This window comes from Dromaius novaehollandiae, chromosome Z (genome assembly GCF_036370855.1).
Source record: "Dromaius novaehollandiae isolate bDroNov1 chromosome Z, bDroNov1.hap1, whole genome shotgun sequence".
In the NCBI taxonomy this organism is placed as follows: domain Eukaryota; kingdom Metazoa; phylum Chordata; class Aves; order Casuariiformes; family Dromaiidae; genus Dromaius; species Dromaius novaehollandiae.
The window spans coordinates 75,616,030-75,642,440 of NC_088132.1; the positions used below are offsets into that span (position 1 = coordinate 75,616,030).

Consider the following 26,411-nt stretch of genomic DNA (forward strand, 5'->3'; position numbering starts at 1 on the left):
CCTTGCCCAGGTCATCCACTGAATGGGCTGAAATCATTAACACTGAAAGGCAAGAAGACAAATCAGAAGTTTCGGCCCTGGGAATTTTAGTCGCACCCAATTACAGGCACAAGATAACAACTGAAGGGTTTTACTAAGAATAGGTTGCCACGCAGTGTATGTAAACACATACTAATGTACATAGTGACCTGTGCACTTTGAATGTCAGATGACTGCTACTTTGCAAGTAATTGGGGTGTTTCACTAGTCCTTGATTGAAAACAACTTTCTGTGCGCCTGTCAAAAGAAAGCTTGGCTTGGCTCTCCCATTTGACCCTCCCTGCCAAAGTCTGACCTAGCTGGCACCTAGAGGCATGGCACCCATGTGCAAGGTGGCAGAACCAGTCTAAGATTGTCTCAGTGGGCTGAGGACTTTTTTTTGCCATCCACCCTTTGCTTCTAAGCAAAATACACCCTTCCTTATCAAAACGTGAGGGAAGCATTCTGAGACATGCAAGTAACCAGAAATAGGTGAGTGGCTGAGCTCTGCATTATTTCAACATGATTGTCTGTAGGTCATATGTAAGTATTTTGTTTTGATATGTAAATATGCTACGCATGCAGAAATTGCAAGTTATAACTCTGACTCAAACATTAAAAGGAAGGAAATGTTCGCTCCAGCTAAGTCATTGTAAGGTTTGGCCACTGAATTCAGTGCAGCCGTGACTTCCCAGCAAATGTTCATCTACAAATGTAAAGAAGATCAAAAATGTAACATGATACTACGTATCTGTCCTCCAGATAAAACCTGCAACAACAGATGTCTAACTTCACTCTCTTCAGTCTTACCTGGTTTAGTGTGCTTATAAACAAGACAAACTTTCCCATTGCCATTGCATGGGTCTAATTCAAAGATAAGACTACGAGAATCAAAGTGTGGCTTCTCTGGTTTGTCTTCACTACCTTTAAAAACAGGAAAAAAAAAACCTTTGAGAAACATGTTTGGAAAACTGACTGTGCTTCAGCTGCAAAGAGTCAATCTATTTGGCACATATTAATAAATCAACTGAAGAACTACATCAAAATATTATTTTTATGCTTCTTGGAAAGGATTAATTTCCCTCTGTTTAAAAAAAGGGTGAGAAAAATTGTAAGTCTCTCCTGTAGGAAAACAAGAGAACTCCTGTGGAAGACGTAACTTTTTCTCAATGTACCATGTAGGTCCATCAGCGGAGTTCTGAGCAGCTAAATGGAAGCATAATTTGGCCTGTTTTATTTCAGGGGCTGGAATATCAGGGCTGTAGCCGGACTGGAATTTGCAGAAAGAAAGGTTCATCCAACAAGCTCAAGATCAGCCAATTTAGAAGCTACAAGAGTTATAGAGATTCAGAGAGAAGACTAAAATCAAATAGCAATTTTTTTTGAAAGAGTCAGCATGACATCTGGCCCTGGTCTTATGCTCTTACTTCTTCCAGTCTTGTTAGACTGGAAGAGCTCTGAGGAAAGGAGGGTTTTTTTTGTTGTTTTTAATCTGCAGGATGCCTTGCATTTCTAGGCAGTCTGGAAACACACAAAATTTTGCAATGCCATCTCACATTTAAATGCGTATACCACAGTTGTTTTTTCAATTCTGAAGAGCATATCCAGCTGCCTTTTTACTACCAAGACAAAAATTGTTACCTTCTGTTTATATAACACTAGAAGTACACGAACAGTTTATAAACTGAGTCACTGGAGGAAGCCCTAGTTAAAAATTTAAAAAGGCAAAAGACAGAACAGGAGGGCAAACTGGCTGTCAAAGAATACAGAAATAATACTAGTGACTGTCAGTTAACAATCACCATGAGATTCTCAGTATACAGGTCTACATCTCTCAAGGCTGTAGGGGACTATTAGGACATATGGTAGATATGACCTAGGAGACAACAACAACAAAAAAATCATCTCTACTTGGAGTGACCTTTTCTGTTGTTATATCCATGTACTATACCCTAACATTATCTTAACAAAGCAAAGGGGATGAGGCAAAGCATGTGTTCTAGCCTGCTAATAAAACATTACCTTCCTCATCTGTGTCATCTTCCAGATCAGCAAGAGTTGGTGCATTAGGCAGAGTGTACATCGAGGAACCCCCAAGTCGACATAGCTTCGAGACACTATTAATCACCATGGAACCCAGGGGCATTGGGGTATCTGCAATAAGACTGATCATTAATTACATCCTAGCATCATGAAAGCACAGGAGATATATTTGTTTCCTCCAAAATCAGTGAAACTCTTCCAAAACATAGAGGTGGGGAAGAGATGGGTATGTCCAGCAAGCCTGGATACTTAACCAAGCCAGACTTCACAGGAGCAGAAATTAGCCTTTTTCAGACAACACCACGTCAGCAGCTTCTGCCCCACTGCAGAACCACAGAAATTTCAACTCAGAGACCACTGTTGATTGTATCTGCTATGATCCAGACTAGGAAAGGAGAAGTGCTATTCATACATCATCTCAGAGCTGTGCAGGTAAGAGAACTGCACTGCTGACTAGGACTATGATGCAGCTGTGTCAGCCCAATCCTGTGAAACTGGCTATTAAAAATCCTGGCTAGCTGCAGCCGCTCCCACAAAACTCTCTTCCATGCTTCTCCCAAGAATCATGACACCCATCTGCAACTCACTGGGCAGCTCATCCTCTTCCAATGCATGCATCTGCTCAAGGTGCATGCTCTTGGGTCTCACTCCAACTTGGGTTATTTCCAGTGTGGCAGCACATGGGTGCTCCTGAATGAACGCTTGAGGACTTGTCACCCGCCTCTCCCAAGGAATCTGTGTTGTCACTAGTCACCAAGTCACAACCACCCCATTCAGCCACATGCCAGGGCCTCAAAAAGCATAGCCAGATGCTTGCTCAAACAAGACAGTTATGTGAGCTGCCTTGGGCTCTGTGCACTTATGTGCCCTGAAAACAAGACTCTTCAGAGGTCATAACACACTAAATCTCACCTGAAACACAGAAGGGTGTCAATGCAGGTATTAGAGTAGGTGTCAAATGTCTCTGAAAGGAAACTCTGCTTCCCGAGAACCATGTATTTGACACCTGAAACAAGCAGTACCCATAGCCTCATCTGACACCATAACGGTAAGGCAACAAGCATCAGGATAACAGTGGCAGGGCCCCAGCGTAGAGTGAAAGAACTGCCTGATTTTTGCCACACAAGGATGGACAATAAAACCTGGTCCCACTCTCACTTCCACCAATAACTCCAGAAATAATTCCAGTGAATGGACTTAAGCTGGTGAGAGAGCAGAACCAGGCTTGGGGCTAGAAATTCTGGCTGTTGGTAGTTAAACTTCGACAGATCTCAGTAAGCATAAGATCAGGCACTTCTCTGGTACATTGTTTCATGTTATCGAGGAAGGTCTTGTCCTCACGGCTGATTAACATAACCTGTGTGACCTCTGCTCAGATACTTGATGGACTTTGGCTTCAGTCCAGTTGTGAGACCTGTGTGAAAAGCAGGAAACCAACTGAAAAAGGAAAAAAAAAAAAAAAAAAAAACCCAGATGTTCCATCTCAGCTGATCAGGGTAAGAATGTAAGCAGCTAAGAGGACAGGCTGGACCTTAACATTATCATGATCTTCCTTCCCTCTCTGGCTTCGAGATGTGAGCAATCAGATGGCTCCAGCAGATTCACTTTCCTCAGATTAAAGCTACCACTTGAAGTGGAGAGACAATGAAGGTATTAACTGATGTGCAGACTTTTCTAAAGCACTCATCATAGCTCTCAATGGATAATCCACATGCTAATGTGACAGTGAAGGAAAGTCTCCTCCTCATATCGTGGAAGTGGCGAAAGAGAGAGGGATCATGCTGTTAGTACAAGGTCACCATTCTGGCCTTTTATACAATTTGCCAGTTTAAAATCAATGCACAGTCTCTTTGGATAGTGCATACATATATTTTTTAATGAGAAAGAGGCATTATCGGAGGGTGATCCCTCCTACTGGTGTATGATGGGATAGTGTCCTCTCTAAAGCTTCCTCTCTCTCCGTGAACTACAGAGGGAACCTAATTACTAGATTTAAACTACACACCTAAATCTGGATGTCAACAGATAACCAATGTGCTACAGAAGGATATTTATGTCACGAAGACTTGCTTGGTTCGGTGTAGAAGTCTCTTCTGTGGGAGTCCAGCACAGGGAAGCAATAGGTTTTGTCCTGTTGCATCAGGAAGGGACTTCTGATGTGCACTCATCTTTTTTTCTCACCACAATGTCTCTAAAATGGTCTGTGATCCCATGCAGAACTGTACTCACTTATTAATTCAGAGGTCAGTTTTTTTATAATCACTGATCAAGCTGTCTAGCAGAAACAGACCACTTCATTTTTTTTCCCAGTTAAGGCATGGTGTTAATTTTTCACTCAAAGTGACTTGTGCTTTTGCTGGATGCTGAGAGGTGGGTACTGACTGTGCAAAAAGAAAGACTGAAACTAAAGGGATTCTGCAAAGGAAAGACTGGATGCACAGAAATGAAGGTATCAGTAGAGAGGATCACATGGACTCACCATCAGTCTTCACACTCCAGGTCATCTGGAAGCCATCGGTCATCAGATAGAAGTTCTTTAAATCTTCTGGCAATACGCAGGAGTTTTTCTGCAAATCGCAAGAGGGCCAAAGCATTATGAAGAAATGCAGGACATGCCTCAAATCCAATGAGCAACTGAACACTGAGACAAAAACATTTGCAACCAAACATTTTGCTGAATTCCAAGATGACTCGAATCAACCCAAATATCTCAACTTAAAACTCTGAGAGAAACTGCACATTTCTTGAGTCTGTGCTACTGTATTAACAAAGACAACTTGGGAAAATTTCACAATGAGCAGTCAATCATCACAAGGTTATTACAGGATTGTTCCCCAAATAAGACAACATAAGATCCTGTGAAATCCCACTCCCAGGTCACTGATATTAGGACCATCAGCTTTTTCATATATACGTACACAGCTTACAAGAGCAGAATTTTACTTTAAAGTGAAATCAGACTACTCCTACCTGTTCCACTACAGCATGTATAATAGCTGTACAAGGACTTTTTTTTTTCTGAAGGCTTTCAACTCCAAGTAGGTGAGAGCTCCACAGACTCAATAGTTGCACATACTCTAGCAGGTTTGATGTTCCACGTAACAGCACGTCTACAAACACACACGCACACATGCACACAGCCAGTCTCACAAACCTGCTGGCCTGCCTTTGTCCCACCAAACTCTGGCACTTGGCTGGGGCTCCTAAGTCTGCTTCCTCCTGAGCCAAAAGTAAAAGAGGCAATTCCAGTGAGCTGTTGGGAGCTTCTAAGAACCAGGATCCTTTCTCTACACAGATCTTCATTGTGGAAGGCGCTTTTCTTAACTTAGCTTCTCTATCTAAGCAACAAATACTACAAGGGAAGAGTATAGGCTTAGTTCTCAGCGTAATGAGAAGCCCACAGAGCTATTTGCAATTGTGGACACTGTTCCTTCTGATAGGACTAGGCCCTGACCAGTGACCGCCACTCTTGTTGATGCTCCAAGAACACAAAATGAAACAGTGCAGAAGCATGTCAAGTTTTAAGACAAGTAATACATATGACACACGTTATCTGTTTTGTTTGCAATTGTTTTAGTAAAAACGAGAGACTGAAAAAACCTGAAGTGAGTTTACATTTAAAGTACTACTAACCTCAAGGCTCCAAAAGCATGGATCAGACTGAATATAAATGAATATAGTTTAATGATTAAGAGGTTTTAATAGATGAGCATGGAAATGCTAGTTGGAAAAGACTTCTGGAAGTTTCCAATCCAACCTCCTGCTTGAAGTAGGACTACTGCCAATGCACCAGATCAGGATGGCTGTGGCTTTTGTCTAGCTGAATCTTGAAAGTTTCCAATGATGCAGGTCTCACAGCCTCTGTGTTGACCTGTCCCAGGGCTGTACCACCTTCCTTGTGAAAAAGTTCTCCTAATTACAGCCTGAACCTCTCAAGTTGCAACTTGTCACCATTTTCTCTACTCAATATCATGTGCTTTTAATTCTTCTCAGAAACAAAGAAACAAGCTCTTTGGGAGTCAAGCGTTGTAGATAAACTGTGAAGATAGACAATGTCTTCTTTAAAACATAGATCTGAGATTTGTATATTGTCACAGGACTTTGGGAGTAGGACTTGTGCAGGGAAAGTGAACAGGTAATGAGATCTGCAACACAACACACCTGATGATTCAAGTATTTTTGTGACAGGATTTTCAACTTTTTGAAATCCTGTAGGAAATGGCCTGCTCTTTGCATAGTGAGTTTGACACCTCAAAGCAAGGAAACTCAGAATAACAAACTTTATGAGCATTAAAGGGTCAGCAGTGTTGTACAACAGTACACAGTGCTGTACAGTGTAAGCCCTGTAGAGGTTTATCTTGCCACAAATCAAGATGCTGTTCAGATGAGTATTCACAGTCTGGCCTCAGAGACTGGGGTGGATTTTGGAGCAGTTACTGAATCACTTTGGAGCAAGCAGAGAGGTGCCAGATGCTAACAGCTTTCTGATACTATCCGTCTGCTGGGGCTACTTCCCCATAGCTGCTAAAACATTTAACACTCAAATCCTTATAAAATAAAGGAAGAATCTGCTAATTAGTATCTAAGGCAGTGAAACAACCTTCAGGCACACACGATTCATGTAGCTCTACTTTATCTGGGCCATAAATTTATAAAATCTGGGGTATGGTGATCACAGTCTTCCCCATGTCTGCCACTTATGCACATCCCATTATCTGGCCTGATTCTGTCTCTCAACACACCTATCCAGCAGGAGCTACCTTCAAGCCACACATCCAGCTGCAGTGCCGAACTGTGGTCATCAGTGACTCGCATGAGAAAGGAAGGGCTCTGGATTCCTCCTGTCCGCATCCCCTCCAAGGATCAGGGTGGCCATTCTGCCTATTAAAGCCCTATTTATGTTCATATTCATTGAGTTGTTATAGTGTCTGTCCCCTAAACTGTAGCATATACACAATGCAGGAGTCTCTAACCCACCCACAACCTTCACTCCCACGTGTTAAGTAATTTACTTCCTAGGCATATCCATTTATGCCTACAGACTGCTACTGATGAGTTCCAGATATTAAGGGCTCTGCAGCTTGCTATATGGCAGTTTACTTTACTTGCCCCATCAGCAGCCTGGTCACCAGCACAGTGTTTTTCTAACTCAGCTTGAGAAAATCTCCAGAGGCAACAGGTATTAAAGCAGAGAATCTGATACTGTAGTAGCTTTGTTTTGAGAAGAATTTATTGTCATTTGATAAGGTCATGCTGATGGCCAAAGCTCTGGTGGTAAGTTTCAAAAGATTACTGAACCACGTGGACATATCTGAAGTTCTTCAAATGCCTTTAACAAACACACCTTAATCTGTGGGTTCCTCTCAGTGCTAAATAATTTCATGCTGCACTTTCACCAGGTCTGCTTTCACGCTGTAGCTGCAAGTGTGGTGACTAGGTTTAGAACTATGAAGAAAGAAAAATATGACAGGCCTGCTACCAAAACTTACAAGAATACAAATGTTTACACAGCATTTCTAGTCCATTTGCAAATGATCCAATTGTAACTAAACTACCCCAGCAACAAAAACATATAAGGGAACAGCTCTCTTGACTTCAGTGGGGTTCTTCCTGCAAGTGGGAAAACCAAATCCATTGGGATGACTGGTCTCTGCACAAAAGGGTATGTGTGGATAGGCCTTCTGCACTGAATCCTCCTTTTCTGGGAGGAAAGATCAACATGTGCACCTTTCTCCAAATGGCTGCCCTCTTCGCTTTAGCGTTATTTTAAGACCCTCCTAAGTACGACCCTTTCCAAATGATGGCGCAGAATACAAGGGGGGAAAATGCTGTATCAGAGCAGATCTAGGGCCTACCCAAAACCCTAGAAGGCTTTACTAATATCCACCTCTCCCATGTGACCGAAAGGTCTGACTGATCTGTCACGTTGTGCTCAGCCACAGGACCTTATGACTTCAAAATAGTGGTCTTCTGACAGCAGAGGTCAGAAAAACAAGACCATTATGTATCAAAAATAGCTTTACTTCAAGCAGCTGTACTCCCCCTGCTCATCTGGTAGTTTCCAGGGTTATGATCCCCAGCCCCATAAAATACAATATTCCTAATAACATGCCAGAAGTGGCTTAACCACAGCCCTGGCAAGCAGCTTTTTATTTATTTATTTATTTTTAACCCCAGTCATCTGGTTATACTCATCAGCTCATAAAACACAATATCCCAGGTGCCCAACATGATGCGTGAGGTCTATTTCTTTCATTTATTGTCTATAGTGTTCCCAAATGGTCTCCCAAGAAAATACAGTCCATTGAGGATAGGGAATATTAGAAGCAGGGAAGCTTGCTGCCCAGACCTGATCAACATGGAATCCAGAGCTAAAACGCTGACATATGACAACTCACTTAAATCAATATTGAAACAACACCTCCCAAGCAAGTACCGGAAGGAACTGGACAGCAATCAAAGCAAACGACTCTAGAGAGACTTCTCTAAAAAGTGAGCTAATGCTGTCCACCTTCTGCGGAGAGGAGCAAGAGATTTATGTCGCATCCCAGGGCTTCCCGGTAGCAGAGCAAGTCAGCAGCCATCTTTCTCCCTCCTTAACTTCATGCAGTTTCACGACTGGTCTACCTCAGCTGTCAGTGAATACATGAGACATTATTTTATGTAACATACTGAGAAATTCTAATCACACCTTTTATGAATCTGATCCAGGTGGGGCTCTTGGGAGCACACCTTGCCAGAATTTACTCCCCCCTTCCTCTTTACCAAAACACACAGGGCCAGCCTGGCTCCCAGCTGCAGAGGACAAGATTTGGCAAATTCTCTCGAGGATGGTGTTTTGCAGCCAATTTTTTATCAGAGTATTAGAGAACTCCACAGGAAAATACGATGTGAGAAACACTATGGGAGTCCCAGAACTCCTCCAGCCTTTACAACATTACGCACCTTGAAGAAATTTAACCTTTCCTCATGCACTGGTTCTGCTGGCTCCACTTGCCTGCCTCTCCCACACTCGGGGCCACAAAGCAGATGCAAGATGGGTAGGTCCCGTGCTCTGGGGATTGCAGGGTTGTCTAACGCTGAGGGACGACACACATGGAGAATGGGGAGAAGGGCTCTTGTGGACGTGCGTGCCCGCACACATACTTTTCTGGGTAAAGGCTAGTCTGATTGACAGCTGTCAAGGGCGTACTAGTCTCATCACATCAGCTTCTGACACACTGAGCAAACCACACTTGCCACAGAAGGAATCACTGGTGACTGGACTTGAGCACAAGCTTTGTAAGTCAAAATGAGGCATGGTACAAAAATTGTGGAAGACTTCTAAAACAGCCAGGAACAGCCACCTCAGTCCCACTAGGATTTACATGCAGAAAGTGCTTCTAAATCATCTGGCAGCCTATGACAATTCACAGGAGGGAATCCGTAAACTGCTCGAGGGTTTTTTTTCCTGTGTTTATTACAGAACAATAAATCCTTGCAGACAAACTGCACAAGGAGAAACAACAAAATTCTCATGCACAGTTGGAGAACATCAAAGCTCCAGCAGCGTGATGGGCATGGATCATTCACAGACAGCCAGGAGCAGTTCAGACATTGTTAACAAGCCAGTTAGAAGAACGGGCAAGATGACCCCTATATGTTGCTTTGCTTGCTGAGGTGCTGCGCTCCCACCAGCAAAATGTACTTTTTTATTCTTGACAAGCAAAACAATGGTGTGAGTGACTTATTTCTCTTCTGAATGAAAAAGAAGGCCCTGATTATTGCAGATATCAGAGTATCTCCTAGCAATATTTTAGTATCACGTCTCCTTTTACAAACTGCACATGGAGGGTAGCAGTGTATGTGGCAACTTAACTTTAGCAGGAGAACTGGTTCGTAGCAGGATATATGGTTATTATCACTGGTGTCCCAGCCACATTCTAACTGTCTCTACTCCCACTCCTATTGCTTGTCACCGCAGGAACACCAAGAAGGTAGAAATTTCTCTCTCTTCACTTCCATACTTTACTACATAAATACTTGGCAATCAATTATTTTAAACATTTTTGTGAGTGTGCTAATTTCCAATAAAATATTCAGGATTGTTTTTCGGTTTGATTTCACAAAGTATAAACCTGAGCAGCTCTTTCTGCCTGTCTGCCTCTACAGGAAGCCTTGGAAAAAATCTTTTCTGCCTTCCCGCTGCCTTACTGCACTGCATCCTGTCATAAAGCTCTTTTTCCTTGGCAGAGCTTCGGCTGACTGGTATTCAACAAGCTGATCTAAAATTGTAAAACTTCCACCACTGTATGCAGTTGAATACTAGCATAAACTTGGCACAACCCAATTTAACAAATATAGCTTATTTTTGAGACAATAACAAGAAAAATAATGCTGGAAGTATGCATTACTTAGAACACCATTATAATCATTCATAATTAAAACCAGGTTGATTTTCTTATAAGTGTTTCTGAATACCATAGATTTTTCTTTTGGTAGGAACACATCTCCTCTACAAAACTGAAACGGGACTAGAAAAAATGCGTCTAACAAAACTGTAGAGAAAATCTTAATCATAGAGCTTTTATTTGGCAAGTCTTAATCAAAAGAGCGAGGCTTTGGAAAAAAATGTGAGGAGTTTGACCAATTTTCCCTACATCACACAAAAAGCCCTGTAAATACTTTCCTAGCCAAAGATACAGTGGGAGTTAAAAATATAGACTGTGATGAGACTTTGTTAAAATCTCAGCTATGGAGAAAATATGATTACATGTATAAGTGTTGCCACCTAGTGGCTATGAAAAAAAGTGATAAAAGTGAACACTGCATATGCATGTGCGTGTATTTAGCACCAAGTAGGACAAGCCCGGGGAAAGCAGAAGTAGGAGTTCATACCTGAAGGGCCCTGTGAGGTGTTAGGTGCTTCACACCTAATCTTCACTGCATTATGTACTGCAATTGCATGGGCTAGTCACTGTGCTAAATATCAGATTTCATCCCCAGAACTCAAGATCTGCTACTTCTTCTTATTTTCACATTTAAAAAAATAGTTAACTTTGAATTCAGGAAACGAGATTTCAGGTTTTGTCAATGCGACTGGAAACAAAGGCAAAGAGATAGACAGTGAAGTCCTTCACTATGAGCTCCAGCCCAACTGTATTTTCACCATTTACTGACACAGTTCATTCACTGGATGAGGGAATATGTTTTCTTTTGAGCAAAATGCTTTGACTAAAGCATTTCAAAGTTTGGTTCTAAAAAACAGCTCAATTTTGAAACAAAACAGATTTAATTAGGAGAATAAGACGTGCCTGAAAATGAGAACAAGAATATGTTCAGACTGAACTGACCTCTCCTCAAATGAGAAAGAATGAGTAAATGTCACTCTCCTGCTCCCAGACCTGAGCAGGCTCACAGTCAGTCTAGGTACCTGTCTCTTTCCACCAGCTCTGTTAATCCACCACAGCTACAGGAAATCAAGAATCAGTCCACATGAACCTGAAAAACTGGACGTTTCTGGCTAACCACAATTACTGGCTACTGTACAAGTTTCAACATATAACCCATATCCTGACACGGATTGCATCACACATACTCTGACCTGGATTTATATTTTATTGATAAATATCACTAATTGGGATAGGGTGTTACCAGAACTGGTGCAAGACTTTTTTGTACTTTTTAGGAATAAGTCTGTAAATGGCAAGATGTCATCAAAGGGGCAATTTTTTTCATGGAGTGGTAACAAGCTCAGTCGCTGAGAGCACATGCATCCTGGCACAGTAAAGGTTGGAGCAGACAGAGGTCAATTCACTCAACTCCATCCCCTGCCACACTCCTCTCCAAAGACCGGTCAGCTACTACTGCCCCTTCCGTAACCAAACAGTGCCTAGAAAGCAGTCATCCCCCATCCTGTGCCCACATCCAGCTGCATGATGTGTATGCATGTGCATTGGGTCATGGGATTGATAAATATGTGTATGTTCGGAGAGGTGACCAAAAATGCCATCTCTGTCTCCCACAGTCACACAACAGTGTTCAGGAACCCTCTGGTCAGTTGGTCTAACGCACTGAGGTCTGCTCGTGGGGAACTGAGGTAGCACATGGCCTTTGCAGGCTTCTGGAACAGCCAGTAGGACGTGCTTGGGCAAAAGATTGGGGCTGCCGGCCAAAGTGGAGCTGGAAAGAGGGGCTCTCAGAAATGGAAGTGAATAACTGAGGCTGAAAGGAAAATGGATAACTGGAAAGAACTGGTTGGCTCAGGGGTATTTTCCAGCTTGACGTTTTTACCTATAATAGCTATAAATAATAAAGAGCTGCTTCATTCTGTCTCAAAAGGAGCTGGAAAATGGTTTTGTAGCTGAGTCAGTTCTGTTCTCCCCTGAGTCACCACTGTTGCTGTCTATAACACCAATGTGATTCCATCTTAGAGTTCTCATTTTAAATATACCCTCATTGATGAGGTTTCCCTAACAGATCAAACACACGTGATATTCTAGAAACCAGAGTAATACCTGAAAAACAAAGGCTGTTCAAGATCCAGTGTGCATCTGGTAACAGGCTGTCTTAAAAGCAAAGGTGAACATTTAACATTCTCCATGGGCTACAGCAGTCAGACCAACCCCACTGCAGAACTATCATGAAAACACTCACTTGCTCCCATGAAATGATAGTGTGGCGTTCAGCTGGCTCCTTTTCCACAAACGTCACCTCAGCAACTCCTGGAGAAGTCTCTAAAAGGAAAAGAAAAGAGTGTCTGCAGCTGGCATGGGTGACATCAAACACTGAGCCAGACGATTTTGCAAGTTAAACCTGACTGACAGCTGGGGGAAAGGCATTAATGACTGCGAGAACTATGCTGGTGACCGAGCAGCGGCTCTCTTTTGTCTGTAATTGTACTCAGCATGTCTTCGTATGAGGACGCTTAGTGCTGCACAAGATTGATATCCTCTGATCGTTTTTATATATACACATATAGACACATACTACACACACATTTTGTATTTAAGGTCTGATCTTTTGCAGAGGCTTCATGAAAAAAAAATCATCCCTGGATTCCTGAACAAACTCTAAAAGTCAGATGAATCTTTCTTTGTAAGCGTGCTCTGTGGTTTCAGTTGGGCAAGATATTTTTAGCTTGACACAAGATGCTATGCAGCGTTGCTGTGAAATGCTAACATCTGTATTCCAACAAAGATGGGCACATTTCAGGGCTGGATTCAGTGAGTCTGAACAGATGTAGCATCTGATCCTGCAGAATGGACCAGCATGAGCAAACATCCATTCCCTAGAATCCCAGCTGGGCACATGCAGATCTGTTAAGAGCACTGAGCTCATCATTTATAAAAGGGATCTGAATATTTTATGGGAAAGAATGGAATATAAACACAAGATACTAATCTACATAGTGCTATCCTTGCAGGTGTGTGATGGCAGAATAGTCTCCCTCACACTTATTATTTTATAATGTTTTACTTCATCTACAGCCAACTGAAATGGTTCCCACTGACTTCATTCACTTTGGATCAGGTCCAGAAAGACTACTTACTTGTTGAGGGAATTGCAAACCCAGCACACAAGGCTGTATAGCAGAAATGATCACTATGCAGGGCTTTAAAGACCAGCTCTGCTGTGAAAGTATGGGCTCCCAAAGCAGTCACACATACTATAATTGCTTTCTGATAAAGCATACACAGTGCACTAGACAGGAAAGGCAGGCACCAGAGAGCTTTGGTTCGTTTTTTTATCTCCAGCTCTAGGCTTCTAATTCTAGCAGCAGTGCTGCCCTTGTCGGTTCTGCTGGTGGAAAAGCAGCAGCCAGTGCAAGGAAGTCTGAACTTTGCTTTAATTGGAAGCATTGATTGTTACATTGCTAGATAATTTAAAGGACAAAATACATCACCAGAAAATCAAACTCAAAGTTAAAGACAGAAAAGCAAAATCATAGTAGGGCACCTAGGTAATCTTTCTGGCCAATACAGGTCTCCAACCTATAAAAGACTTTCTGATGTTTTGCCAGCCTTCACTTCAAATAGCTGGGTGCAAGGCAGGGTGATCTGTCTCTTGCTCAAATGCAAGTCTTCTGTATGGAGACAGTATTCTGCCTTTAAAGGAGTGTGTGCAATCAATGATCTAACTGATCTTTTCCATCTGAGCTATGCAAGTCTTATAACAGGTTCAGAGTTTATAACAACAGAGTAATTGTTATTTCTGTGATCAAACAAAACAGCAGGGATGTTCAATTCATCACGCGCAAAGGCTCGGTTGGGATGGTGGAAGATTTAATACTGTATCAGTCACAGGAAGATGTCCAGGGATGAGCGAACCCACCTTCTTGAGAGATCTACCAAATCAAAGATCAAAAAAACAGAAATTTCATCTTAAAAGCCTGAATGTTATATTAAAAATATCCTATGGGTAAACTGAAGACCACGCTTAACAGATGCGTGCAAGTAGGGATGGGAGCTCCATTAAACATGAAGGAGGAAAAGAAGGACAAACGCCATGGCACGCATGGCATGGTAGCTTTTAGAATTCAGATGGAAGAAATCAGGAGGCCAACTAGGTTAGACAGACGATAAGGGATAAAGCTTAACCAGTTCAGGAGAATCCTCCCAGTTAACTATTCTGAATTAAGATTACAGTAAATCCTGTCCTATTTTTAGCACATTTCATCTTGCTTTGCAGTGTTAATCAGAATGACTTGATCTGATGGTCTGAGCACAATGCTGGAAGCAGGAAATCACAGCACTAGCAGTTCTTACTGTACTGCTAGTATTTCCTGTAAGTTGGATAAATTCTCAGCATCTTTGTAAAACCATCTGAATAAATAAATCCTTATTTAATAAAGACTCTGCATAGTGAAGTATGGTCCTGTTCTGGACAGTAAGCTGAGAACAGCTAACACTTGCCATTCAAATTTAGTTCTGAGCAATCAAACTTTCTGGAATGTTACTATTAGTCATGGAACTTCAGCAAACTGAATTATACTGGGAATGGAAAAAGATACCTCTTCCTTTTTCTTCAAATTATAACCTTCATAACGCTTGTGAGAAATCTTCCACCTTGTAGGGATATCCACAGACACTAGAAGTTGAAAAGAAAAATCTCATATACAGAATTTGTTAAAATTTGTTAAAATGATGGTTTTTGGAATGGTCCCATGAACATTTACTCAAAGGTATTGGAAAACTGGGTCTTGAGATTCCATATACTGTATGTATAATATTTTCTTGCTTAAAAGGAGTATGTTGTGTTTTACTACATGGTCATTTCCATCCTCCATAGAAGTGTTTCACTAACTCAACAGAGTTAAAAACCTATCACTACTTTTATGTTATGGTAGCAGAGAAGTATCTATGGGCTTCAAGAGGTTTCTCAGAAGAAGAGTTAAAATAACAAGATACCTTATTTGGTAGTTTGCACTACTAGAAGCTATCTTTCTAACTCAAATATCCTTTGTTATTTGAAAGAAATAAACAGCATACAGATTGCTCTGGTAATGTTTTCTAAAACTTTTTGTTCACCAATTCCAATTAATATGGTGCCACAATTTACATGCTTTGGACTACTTTATGGGGCAGAAAAGCATGAAATTCCCAGAAGGATCGATGAGACAGAAAAGATCCAGACTAAAACACCACAACAGTGGGCTGGGGTGTGCATTGCTGTATTACACAATACAACAGACCAGAGAAAAATACAGAGAGAAGAAACAAGCAAACACATGCTATGTGAAAGGGATGCTACAGGACTTTCAGAGCCAAACCCAGATTGCCACATCTTGCTGGCTGTAAAGCAACATGCCTACCCAAGATGGTTTATATGGCAATTTTACTTTTGGACATTGTTAACACGCAGATCTCAAACATCCAAGGGGTAGGGCTGGTAATGTTTTGAAAAGAACTACTAAAAAGAATCAGATACTGTTGAAATGCTTATCAGTAGTTTCACCCTCTTAATGCTGTCATGGAGGAGAGTGGTAGCATTATCCTGACCTTACAACTGGAAAACAAAAAAACCCTGAGAAGCCAAATAGGTTCATAAGAGAGCTCTGAACAGAGTTTGGGGATGAAAGCCTGTTCTCATTGAGGTCCATGACCATTTAATTTCATCTGCCTGTGCAGCTATCTAGCAACTTGTGCTATCTGTGATACGCATAGGTTACTAGATGAAACTCCCTGTCACAGGACACAAAGCACAGGTTAGATAATTACAGTGGTCACTTCTGGCTTTAAATTCATATAAATGTATTATTCTGTGAAGTATGATTTGTAATGCTGGCGTATGCATGGCTTGGGATAGGTCTATTGTTTTCCAGCCATACAGATGGGACAGTTTTGTGCCCTAAGCTGCTTACAGATCAAAGGTCTAACAACAATATCCTTTACGCATGCAAATATTTTCACCAGTTCTTCTGATTCTACTGCCATGAGTAAAATTTCGTCTGAGCTGCCTTATTTTCTGATGTTGATCTTGAATTTCTTCTACTCCCAAAGAACTTTGAAGGCAATTGCAGGGACGCAAGAATGCTCAAGATCCGGACAAAAATGAAAGATGACAAGCAAGACATGTTATGGAAAAGCTCTTGGGGTATGAGAGTAAATTGCAGGATGACTACTTATTGGGAGATGATCCTGAGCAGATCCAATGATCAGTCTTTCTTCTCATATTTCTGCCAGAACACCTCGCTATGCTGAACTCCTGTCATTGGCTACAGTGTCTGTCAACCCTACATATTCAAAGTCACAGGAGAGGCTAAAAATTATGCATGATTTTGAATAAAACACCACCTTCTCTTTCTTTGCTCTCAGCCCCTCGAAACCGAAGGGCTCTCTCAGGTCAGATTTCCAAGATTTTCACCATAAGCTGAAATGCTAGAAACTGAGATTTTGTGCGTGAGTAAGAAGCGCAGCATCTCTCATGGCTAAGCAACCCAGCACAGGAACCTTAGGAAAACTTACCACATACTACATGACTGACAGCAAAACAGCACCAACATGGTTTCTCACGCTGCAGGCGCTCGGGGCTTCAGGTGCACCAAGCCCCCCAGCAACCTCCTGCTGCGGGGGTGGGTGTGGGGCGCAGCCCTGCACCCCGTGGCCCTGGCAATGCTCCACACCCAGCCAGGCCAGGCCCACATGGGCCATCTGTCCTGCCAGCCCCTCGGGGCAGGGACCTGCTGGGGACACAGCACCACGGGCCTGCCTGGGGACGGCGTGCGGCAGCAGGTCTGGGCCTCACAGGCCTCCCGCCTAGGCCTGGCAGTGGGGGCCCCTTCCCACAACCTCCACACCAATGCCGTGGCCCCGGCCTACCCGAAGCCCGAGGAGCTCTTCTTCCACGCTGCCACTTACCCAAGATGCGCGTGACCCCCAGGGTGAGCTTGTCCAGGTAGGGCTTGATGCTGGTGGAGGGCTTCTCCTCCATCCTTCGCAGGTCCCGGCCCAGCTCCCCTCACCATCAACTCCCAGGCACGCAGACACGGCCAACGCGGGGGGCAGTGGGTGTGTACGTGTGGGGAAATGAACCTTTTGTCCCTCCTTCCACCCTGTAGCCGGGGCTGCGCCGCGAGGAGCCCTGGGAGGTGTAGTTCTCCTGGACCCCGCCCCGCTCAGCCTATGCACAGAGCGATGCGGAAAGGAGGGCTCATGGGATTGGTAGTTCCTTGAGCGCGCGGCCCGCCGCCAGCCGCCGCTCGGAGGACTACGCCTCCCAGAACTCCCCTCTCTTCCGCGTGCCGCGAGGGCCCCGCGGCGCGGCGGACCCTGGCTGCGGCAGGGCGACGCCGGGCGCGGGTAGCCAATGGGCTGCGAGCGCTAGGGGGGCGGCGGGGGGCACTCTGGGAGTGGCGGTTGTTTCAAGATGGCGGAGGTAGCCGCCGGGCCGGGTGGAGGCGTTTACTGGAGCGGGGACAGTATCCTTCCGCGGGGAAAATTCTCCTGAGGCTGCAGCCTGGGCAGGGGCCTCCCTCCCCGGGAGCTGCGGAGCCGGAGGGGTTGGGGCCCGGGGGGGGCAGGAGGGGGCAGGCGGCCCACAGGAGGCCTGGGGCTGTGGGGGGCGGTGCGGTGGGGAAACTGAGTCAGGGCCGAGCCTGGCGGCGGGGTGTGCCAGGGCAGGGGCCGTGCCGTGGCGGGGGCGGCAGAGCTGGGTTCAGTCTGTGTGCCCTGTGAGGTTTGTGGCTGAGGGCTGTGGCACTGGTGGCTCAGTCAAGAGAGAGTGTGGGGAAGCCCAGCCTGGGGAGGAGGTTGGGTGTGGGCCTGTGTGTGCTGAGAGTGGAGCTGTGTAAGACTTCAGGGCAAAGGTCTCCCCCAGGATATGGGAGATGTCCTGCTTGTGTGTGACTTAGCGCTTAAGGACTTAGGGGAGGTCAGCGTGTAGGGAAGCTGGGTTCAGGTTGTGGAAATGTGGAGAAGAATCAACAGAGGGAGGTGGGGAAATTGAGGCTGGAGGTTCAGGTGGCAAGCAAAAGGTGTGTGCCTTTTGTAGCTGAAGTCTAAGCTTGACTTTGAGGCTTAAGACCTAGGATGAGCCTGCAGGGGATCTGGAGGCTGAGGGGTCTGTGAGAGAGGAAGTTGGAGGTTCTGGTGGCTTGGTCTACAGGAAATGTGGAAATGCTGCTTGTGGGAGCCTAGATTGGGCTGGACATGTAGCTGGAGTAGGTGGTGGTGGTCGTGGTGGTGAGTGTTCAGCCTGTAAAAGCCTGGCTAGAGAGGTGGGCTCATGTGGTTCAGAGAACCAGAAAGAACTGACATTGATGTTTCAGTTTGTATGGCTGAGCTGGAGGCTCAGCTGCCTGGAGGCATTAGGGTGGAACTGGCAGTCTTGCCTGACAGACTTAGGAGCTAAAAATTTATCTGTAGATATAAGGGACTTGTGCTATTGCTGTGGCTGGCATTGGGAGTGGTGTTCCAGCATCAGCTAGAAGTGATTGAAAAGAAGGGTATGTTTGTGTGTGCTTTCGTGTATATGTTTGATTGCATACCCACTGCAAACCAATGCATGAATGAAATGGGCCATCCATCCAATGGACTGTGTTTAGGGGATACGTTGTTATAAATCTTGGAAGATTGCCCATTTGCGTTAAAAATTGCATACAACTTTCTCTGTGGTGTGATGGGATGAGGGTTGGTAGGCACATACCAGATTTCTTGCTGCACTGTCACTGTTCTGGCCGTTGTGGAAATATTGATGTAATTACACTGTCACTGTGTTTGTACCAATTAACTACTGGGCTGACAGATTGTTTCCTGTGACTAAACACAGTTTTGAGCGTGGCAGAGGCCTCGTGCCTCAAGATATGCCAAGGAATAGGGATCTTTCTGACATCCGCTTCTATTTTACCTTTGTTGCCTCTGATCTTGGCGAAGTTTATATATCCTGATATATATGGTGCAAGAGGAAATAATAGGGGAAGGGGATACTTTTTTTAATGCTGGTTTAACAGCTTTGGAAAACTGAACTTTTTTCTATAATTGCAGAATTAGGTACAGGGTAGCAATGCAGACTCCAACACTTCTGTTGTGTATCTCTAGCTTGCTGCAGGGGAGACAGTGCAGTGTCGTAAGATGTTCAGTTTCTCTGATGCCTGTGATCACTGTCTGTGCTGTTGCCTTGAACTCTAGCTGTGGTGATAGTAGTCTTTTACTGTGTACAGTTATCTCATTAGGAGACTTGAGAGGCATGTGGCAATAGATTAGTGTTAAATGATTGAAGCTGGTACTGTCCCTAGTCTTTCAGTCAGAGACAAGGATTTGAACCTATTTATGAATCAGCTCCTGAGCCACTGCAATTTTCAGCCTAGCCGATTAAGGTAAATTAATCCGACTTTGGTTTATTTTAATACACTAGGCTGCAAACCTTCATGGGAGAGAGATCTGGATAGCTGGGGGGAGTGATAGCAACAGCTTTATCTAATTTTTAATCCTGCTACTACGTATCTATCCACAGCAGTGGTAATACTGGAGCAAGACTTTAAAAGCTGAATGTTGTTTAAGCAAATCTGTTTTATTTCCTATAGCCATGTGTTGGCACACAAATTAGCCATATGTCAGTTGAGAAAGCAATTGCTGGAGCTAAAGTTTGTTGTTTCTGGTGGTAGTGTGAATTGAAGATACTCTCTTCTGCACCTTGCAGATTATTGTCACAGCTGTGGTGACCGCAGCTGTTTGGAGGCTCGATCTAGCTTGGTGTTTTTTGGGAAGAGGGCACACAGTGTTTTACTTTAACAGTTTTTTCAGCTTCAGGATCAGGTTCATAGCGTGACCCCGCAAACACTGTCTTGTGACAGTTCAGGAGATAGCATGCTGCAGTTTGCAGGTGAGAACAGAAGTGTTTTCAGAGTCTGTAGAAGAAGAGATGACTTTGATAGCAATACCAGGTTAAGGTACTTTCGAATTGTGGTCTAAGACTGATGAATGATGATTGTTAACAGGTGATACTTGTGATCGTGATGGCCCACATCGAGCCTGTGAACAAGCTCTTATTTCCAGTGTGCCAAGTTTCAGTTGTGTCATGGATACTGGTATTGATTGAATTTGAAGTTGCTGTCAAGAGGTGAAAGCTTCTAGGCTGTTGCTAATTTTCTTCTCTGTGTGGTAACTTACTAAACTAAATTTTTAAGATGTAGCTATCAAAATAAAATTTTGGGTGGAGTAAGGGTTTGGAGAAATAACTGGTATAGGTCAGTTGAAATACTTTCACAACCTGACTTTACTTGTATGAAGACAACTGTGCAAGATCTTAAATGGATTTACTGTAAGCAGAACTGAAATTATGTAATTTGGTTTATAGGCCACACTGAGAAGGCTGAGGAAAGTAAAGCTGTATAAACAAAATACAGAGGAGGTGAATTTCATGTGTTGTGTTTTGTTTTTCTGTTTAGTATAGTGTTATTTACTTATGTGGGAATAAAAAATCCTTACTTTTGCCTATCTGAAACTATCTCTTTAAGGAAGATACTCTGAAAGCTACACCCTTCCTTGAATTGTGTGAATTGTGTTGGGTCTTATTTTTAGAGTGACTTTTAGGAGGCAAGGATTCAAGTTTTGTGACTGATAACATAGCACAAATAATATGCTGCCTGGTTCTTTGTGCTTTTTGAGAGTTTGATGCAATGAAATAATTTAATAGTCAAAACTCCGGTCATTGAAAGTTTTTGAAATGCTTTTCTTTGCAAATTGCCTCGGAAGGAATCTTGCTCTTTTTAAAGAAAAAAAAAGTCCTTCGGCTTTCAGCTGTTACTCATCATGTGATGATCAGATGAGAATGACCAACTTCCTTTGAAATCTTTTGCATTTATTCTCATTTCTGTTTCTTAGAATGTACTATACAAAAAGTGGTATTTAATAGCAGTATGAATATAGGCTGTCCTAGAAGTTTGTCAAGGGATACATACGTACCTGTCAAGGGATTCCTTATATAATGATAACCTGCTCTAATTTAAATAAATATTATTGCTTCATTATCTGAGTAATTGGACTTGCAACTGGGGCTGGTCCCTGGGATCTCTTGTGAAGGTGACCTCTGAGATGATTTTCACTGGATGAAAGTTAACGTACAGTGAAGAAATTAGTAACACTGTTTGCTTTGTCAATCTGCATTTTTTTATTCAAGTTTTTCTTGCTCTTGGTGCTTCTCTGGTGTTGTCAGTTTTCCTATCACCTGCTTTTTAAAATTAAGGGCCAAAATAGTTATTTTTATATTTCTATTTAAAGGGCCAAAGTTGTACTCTTTTTGTTTACTTTCTTTAACAAAGCTACATGCAGTTTCTGATGAAGAGCAGCCAATGGTATATGTTTCAGGTATGACATTATAATAGGAAGAAAAACCTTTTTGCTGTGAATGCTAAACTTTACAATGCCTTTTCAGGTATGTGGTTTGCATACTTATGTGTATAAGGTACAGAGTCATCAGAAGTACTTTAACTTGTAATGGGACATTGAGGATTATAGCAGAGGATTTATGTTCTGCTGCTTAGATAAGCGTACGGTATGAGATGAGCAGTTTCAGGGGACTTGTTTCTATTGCAGGTACAGCATAGTTCCATCCAATCTGCGAGGTAAGCTGAATTTTTAATGTGATCTCCAAAGTATGTTGAAGCATTAGAGATGTTCAGGTCTCTTATAAGTTTTGAGGAGAACAGTTAAAATGAAGATTCATTGTTTAAAATAAAATGGAAATTGTTCTTGTGACCTGGAATTAGTGCGTGCATTCTTGTGTACATTCCTGGGGAAAAGATCAGTGTTCTTAGCCTCTCTTTTCCAGAATTTTCTAACTGTCTTCAAGCATGGAGGACAACTTCTAAAGTGACATCAGCTCCAGCAAAAAAACGTATGGGGATGATAACTGCAGTAAAATTGTGCACCACACATATCCAACACTTGTAAACTTTGAGAAATCCTACTCTATGTTTGGAGTAGCATGGTTACCCTTCAAAAATACCATTCACTGACTGTTGCTGCACTGGCCATACAGCTCTGTTAAAAATCTCTGAATGAGTTTTGTAGCTAGCATAGTTCAAGTCAGCTGATGTCAGATCATTATACTCTGCGTTCTGGTAAGAAAGCGGTGGTCCTAAATGACGTAAATCGATTTGCTCTGGGAAATGTTCTTCCACTTTTGTGTTTATGTAAGGAGAATTTCAACAACATTGTTTTCTCTTGTGTAGGGCATGGAGATCATAAAGTTTATAATTTAGTTTTCCCTTGAATTGCTGACACACTCCTAAATTTCATTACGCAAATAAATGTATTCTCTCTGCTAGCATAAATTCAGTATATATATTTTTTTAAACTCTTGGCAGTTCTGAACAGTCAAGACTCACTCCTTGAGGCCATATCAAGAAGATACTGGCTTTAATCTGGCCTTGGAAGGCCCTGTCAGTGTTAGTGTTGACTTTTTATAAAAAAGCACTGAAAATCTTAGTGCTGCTTATGCGTCAGTACAGTTGAACTAATATTAGTTATGACAGCTTTTTACAGAAGGTCTGTGGAGTGTGCACTGCACCATTATCTTACTCATATGCCTAGTTCTGCAAGGAACAAAAAATCAGTTTGCTATATTAAGGAAAAAAATGATGTTGTATGAGTAGCACTGATCTCAGCATTATTGCTGGTTCCTATTTAGTCTTTAAGCGTGTCAAAGCAGAAGCTCTGGCTTATGCTTTTGCACTCTAAGAAACACAGTTTTTTGCATTACATTCTCTTTTGCATTACATTCTCTTTGATGTTCATGTAAGTGGGTGCAGGCCGTGCTATGCACCTCTTTTTTTTTTTTGCTGATATATTCAAGTTAATAATATTTTGTATGGAGTCTGAGCCTGTGGTGAACTGCAAACAGGAATGCTTCTGAAATTCTCATTCTTTTCTAAAAGAGCTGCTCAAGCAAGAATGAATTTCTGGACGTCCTGTTGTAGGAGGAAAGATAAGGGTCCATTTTGACTTCATAATGTGTGTTTTGTCTTCAATCTACAGGAATATCTGCAAAAGGAAACTTAAGAACAAGATATTTGCCAAAATATCAAAAAAGTGAAACTAAGCTAATGGTGCCTGTAGCTGCTACTTCTGTTTCTATGGATCCTGTTAAAAGCACTGGAGATATGACAGCGCAGCAGGTCAGGAAAGGCTAATTTTTCTTCTTCTAAAGAGTGTGCATAATAAAAAGTGGCAGAAAATCTTTAGGATGAAAACTGCTAAACAATTTCACAATGCTACCATTCTTGCAAACTTTATGTAAGTATTTTTTTTTGCCAACTCTTTTGCTGTGGCAGCTTGCTGGCAAAAATTACTTTGCCACTGAAATGGCCTGCCAAGGGAACAAAGGCAAAAAGGCTAATTTATTTAAGTAACGTACAATTGGGACTATATAAAACAGATAGGCAGATATATATGTAGGATAGCTCTGAGTAGCCCCTAAACAATGTTACTTATCAAAGACAGAGGAATTAGTGTTTCAGTCTACTCCATTTCACTGTCCTGGTCGTATCTCTTAGAAACAGGGCTTGTAAAAGTCTTCTCAGAGACCTTTTTGCTTTGGTCACTTGTGTTAGCAACGTAAAAATCACTTTTCATGTTTGACAATAAATGTTAAAATGAAGCTGAGTGATAGGAGTAACTTCATCAGTTGATTGCTTAGTGGATTGTCTAGTCTACTCCTGTGACAACAAGTGATGGTTTTCCTACAGTTTACTGTGTTAGAAGTTTCAAAGCAACAAGGTTTCCTTTGGAAGGTTATTCTGTGTTCTGGTAGGTCTTGTAATATTTAGGAATCTCTTGAGAGAGGCTATTTTTGTAATGTGATTTGGATAGTACATTGACTATCCAAGTCATTGAAATACTGCAAGTCCCCTGTGTAGTAATCATCTTCAAGAATACTGTAAGTCAATAAAGTTTGGTATCTTTGCACTTCAAAGCAGTATCTGAAACTTTTGGCTGCTTCTGGCTGCTCTATCATGCAGTTAAATCTTCATCTTGGTGAAGATGTTCTTCTGTCTTACGCGTGCTGCGTAAATGCCATGTTGCCTCACAGGTTCATTCAAAACTGATGTGTAAATTCTAGTCTTATTACTTTGACAGCGTCATTGCTGTTCCTTCAGCAGCTCTCCACAGCATGACATGCTAATAACTAGTATTCATATTTAAGGCCCTTCCTGGCCGCCTCCTTTTCCGTTTCTCTGCTTTTTCAGTACTTGCTTTTAGGAGGTTGGTAGGTACCTCCACCTTGCAAATAATGCTGTTCTTCAGTGCCATGTTGGGAAATTTCATGAGTAACCTGCATTTGCAGAATTTCTATATGGAAGCATCTCTTCTTAAACATGTACAAGGCCTCTGTTTCATAGGTGCCTTCAAATTTCACTTTTAAATCTTTTTATTGTATTATGCATAAGATATCTGCCAGTGATTAGCTGGTATGTGTGTATTACTTGTTTTGTTCAGAAAATGCTTCCTCCTTTTTCCATGCAGGAGCAGTTGGGGTAGAGATGGCCTTTGTTCTTTTCATACAAAGCCTAACACACTAGATCTTGATTTGAGATTCAAGTGTACTTTTATAATACTGACAATAAAATGGATTCTCATTTAGTTTTTTCTCTTTTCTGTCTTTTTTAAACCTATTTTTTTGCTTACCTTGCCAAATCCTCATGGAAACTTTGTATGTTAATTTTGAAGGTATGCTCTGAATTACTTGAAACAAAGAGAACAAATTTTACTTGCTACAGAAGAGCAAAGTTTCACAATGCTTTTTCACAAGGAGTTTTGATGACAAAAACTCATTTTCTTCAGGGTGTTAAGTGTCCTTCTAGGGAGAGCTGATAATTTTACTCTGATAAACTTTATGCTATTATACTGCTTGGTGGCTCACCAGTATGATTTACTAGAATCCTCTGTTGAAGAGAATGGATTGAGTTTCACTCTAATATGAATTCTAGCAAAACTGATTTACCTTTTCCCCATTCAGATAGACTTGAGTACTACATAGGAGTTTAAGAGAGTTGTTGAGAAGACTTCAAAAATGTCTTGTTAGCTCTAGAGGTTTTCTGGTACTTCTGATAAATCAGTGGTTTGCTATACTGATCTTGGCCAAAATTTCTCATCTTCCTGCTTGCTGTTTGACAGAAGTTGTCTGCTGCTTCCACTTATATTGTCATCTTCCAGGGCATGGTTTATAAAGTGAGAGTATTTTCAATTTACTATATATAGGATGTTTCATCTAGAAAATTACTGAGATAGGGAGCTGTCTTCTAGCCTTAGATGTGTAGAAAATACAGAAATCTGGACAAACGAGACATTATAGTCTTGGCCTCTGTCTCACTTATCGTGTGTTTTACGGTGGAGCTGTTGCTATGCATAATTCCACCGCTCCATTTTGACATGTGCAGCCGTACAAACCTGCCTCTGAGAATTTGTGGGTGCCATCTGTCAATACCTGTGGGTGATACAGAAAAGCACAGACTATCTTTTCAGATTTTCTTCTTCATCTCACAAATCTGTTTGAGAATATGTATATGGATTGGGGGAATGGCTTGAGGAATCTGTACAGTACCTTCTGTAAAAGTCGGGATCAAGCTTCTGACTTCTTACTTTTTGTGAGTTAAAAGTTACTTTTTTCTTTAAGAAGTTCTGTCAGCTATCTGCTAAAAACCTTTTCAGCCATTTTTAGACTGGGAATCAGAAATCTTCAACTATATGTTTAGTTGAAGTTAAATTATACAGTAAGTTTCTCCTTTCATGTTTATGACTGTAAATAGCTTATGTTTGGGAAGGAAACTGTGAAAGATGATGTCCCCTTGAAAAGCACTGAAGAAGTTTAATTTGCCTTGTGAAACTCTTGTTTTCCAAGGAAAATATGTGTGTTTAAAAAAAAAAAAGGGG

The 26,411-nt window shown here is 42.1% G+C and overlaps 2 protein-coding genes across 15 annotated transcripts in view; one reads left to right on the forward strand and one right to left on the reverse strand.

Moving 5' to 3' along the window:
• LOC135324926 (tubulin polyglutamylase complex subunit 2-like) overlaps positions 1-17,627 on the reverse strand; it is a 36,089-nt gene extending 18,462 nt beyond the window's left edge. Inside the window, exons 1-5 of one of the 3 annotated variants that reach the window (XM_064502027.1) lie at positions 17,400-17,627; positions 12,697-12,776; positions 4,541-4,628; positions 2,041-2,172; positions 829-942 (exon numbers count right to left, since the gene is read on the reverse strand). In XM_064502027.1, the coding sequence (XP_064358097.1) occupies positions 829-942; positions 2,041-2,172; positions 4,541-4,628; positions 12,697-12,776; positions 17,400-17,472 (487 nt within the window). In that variant the 5' untranslated portion in view covers positions 17,473-17,627. The remainder of the gene's footprint in view (positions 1-828; positions 943-2,040; positions 2,173-4,540; positions 4,629-12,696; positions 12,777-17,399) is intronic. The other 2 variants (XM_064502026.1, XM_064502028.1) reach the window with 2 other exon arrangements.
• Positions 17,628-17,647: 20 nt separating this feature from the next.
• LOC135324925 (protein hinderin-like) overlaps positions 17,648-26,411 on the forward strand; it is a 172,853-nt gene continuing 164,089 nt past the window's right edge. Inside the window, exons 1-4 of one of the 12 annotated variants that reach the window (XM_064502017.1) lie at positions 17,769-17,959; positions 21,810-21,845; positions 22,074-22,102; positions 23,517-23,656. In XM_064502017.1, the coding sequence (XP_064358087.1) occupies positions 23,585-23,656 (72 nt within the window). In that variant the 5' untranslated portion in view covers positions 17,769-17,959; positions 21,810-21,845; positions 22,074-22,102; positions 23,517-23,584. Of the gene's footprint in view, positions 17,960-21,805; positions 21,913-22,073; positions 22,103-23,516; positions 23,657-26,411 lie in introns of those variants that run through there. The other 11 variants (XM_064502018.1, XM_064502016.1, XM_064502014.1 and 8 more) reach the window with 11 other exon arrangements.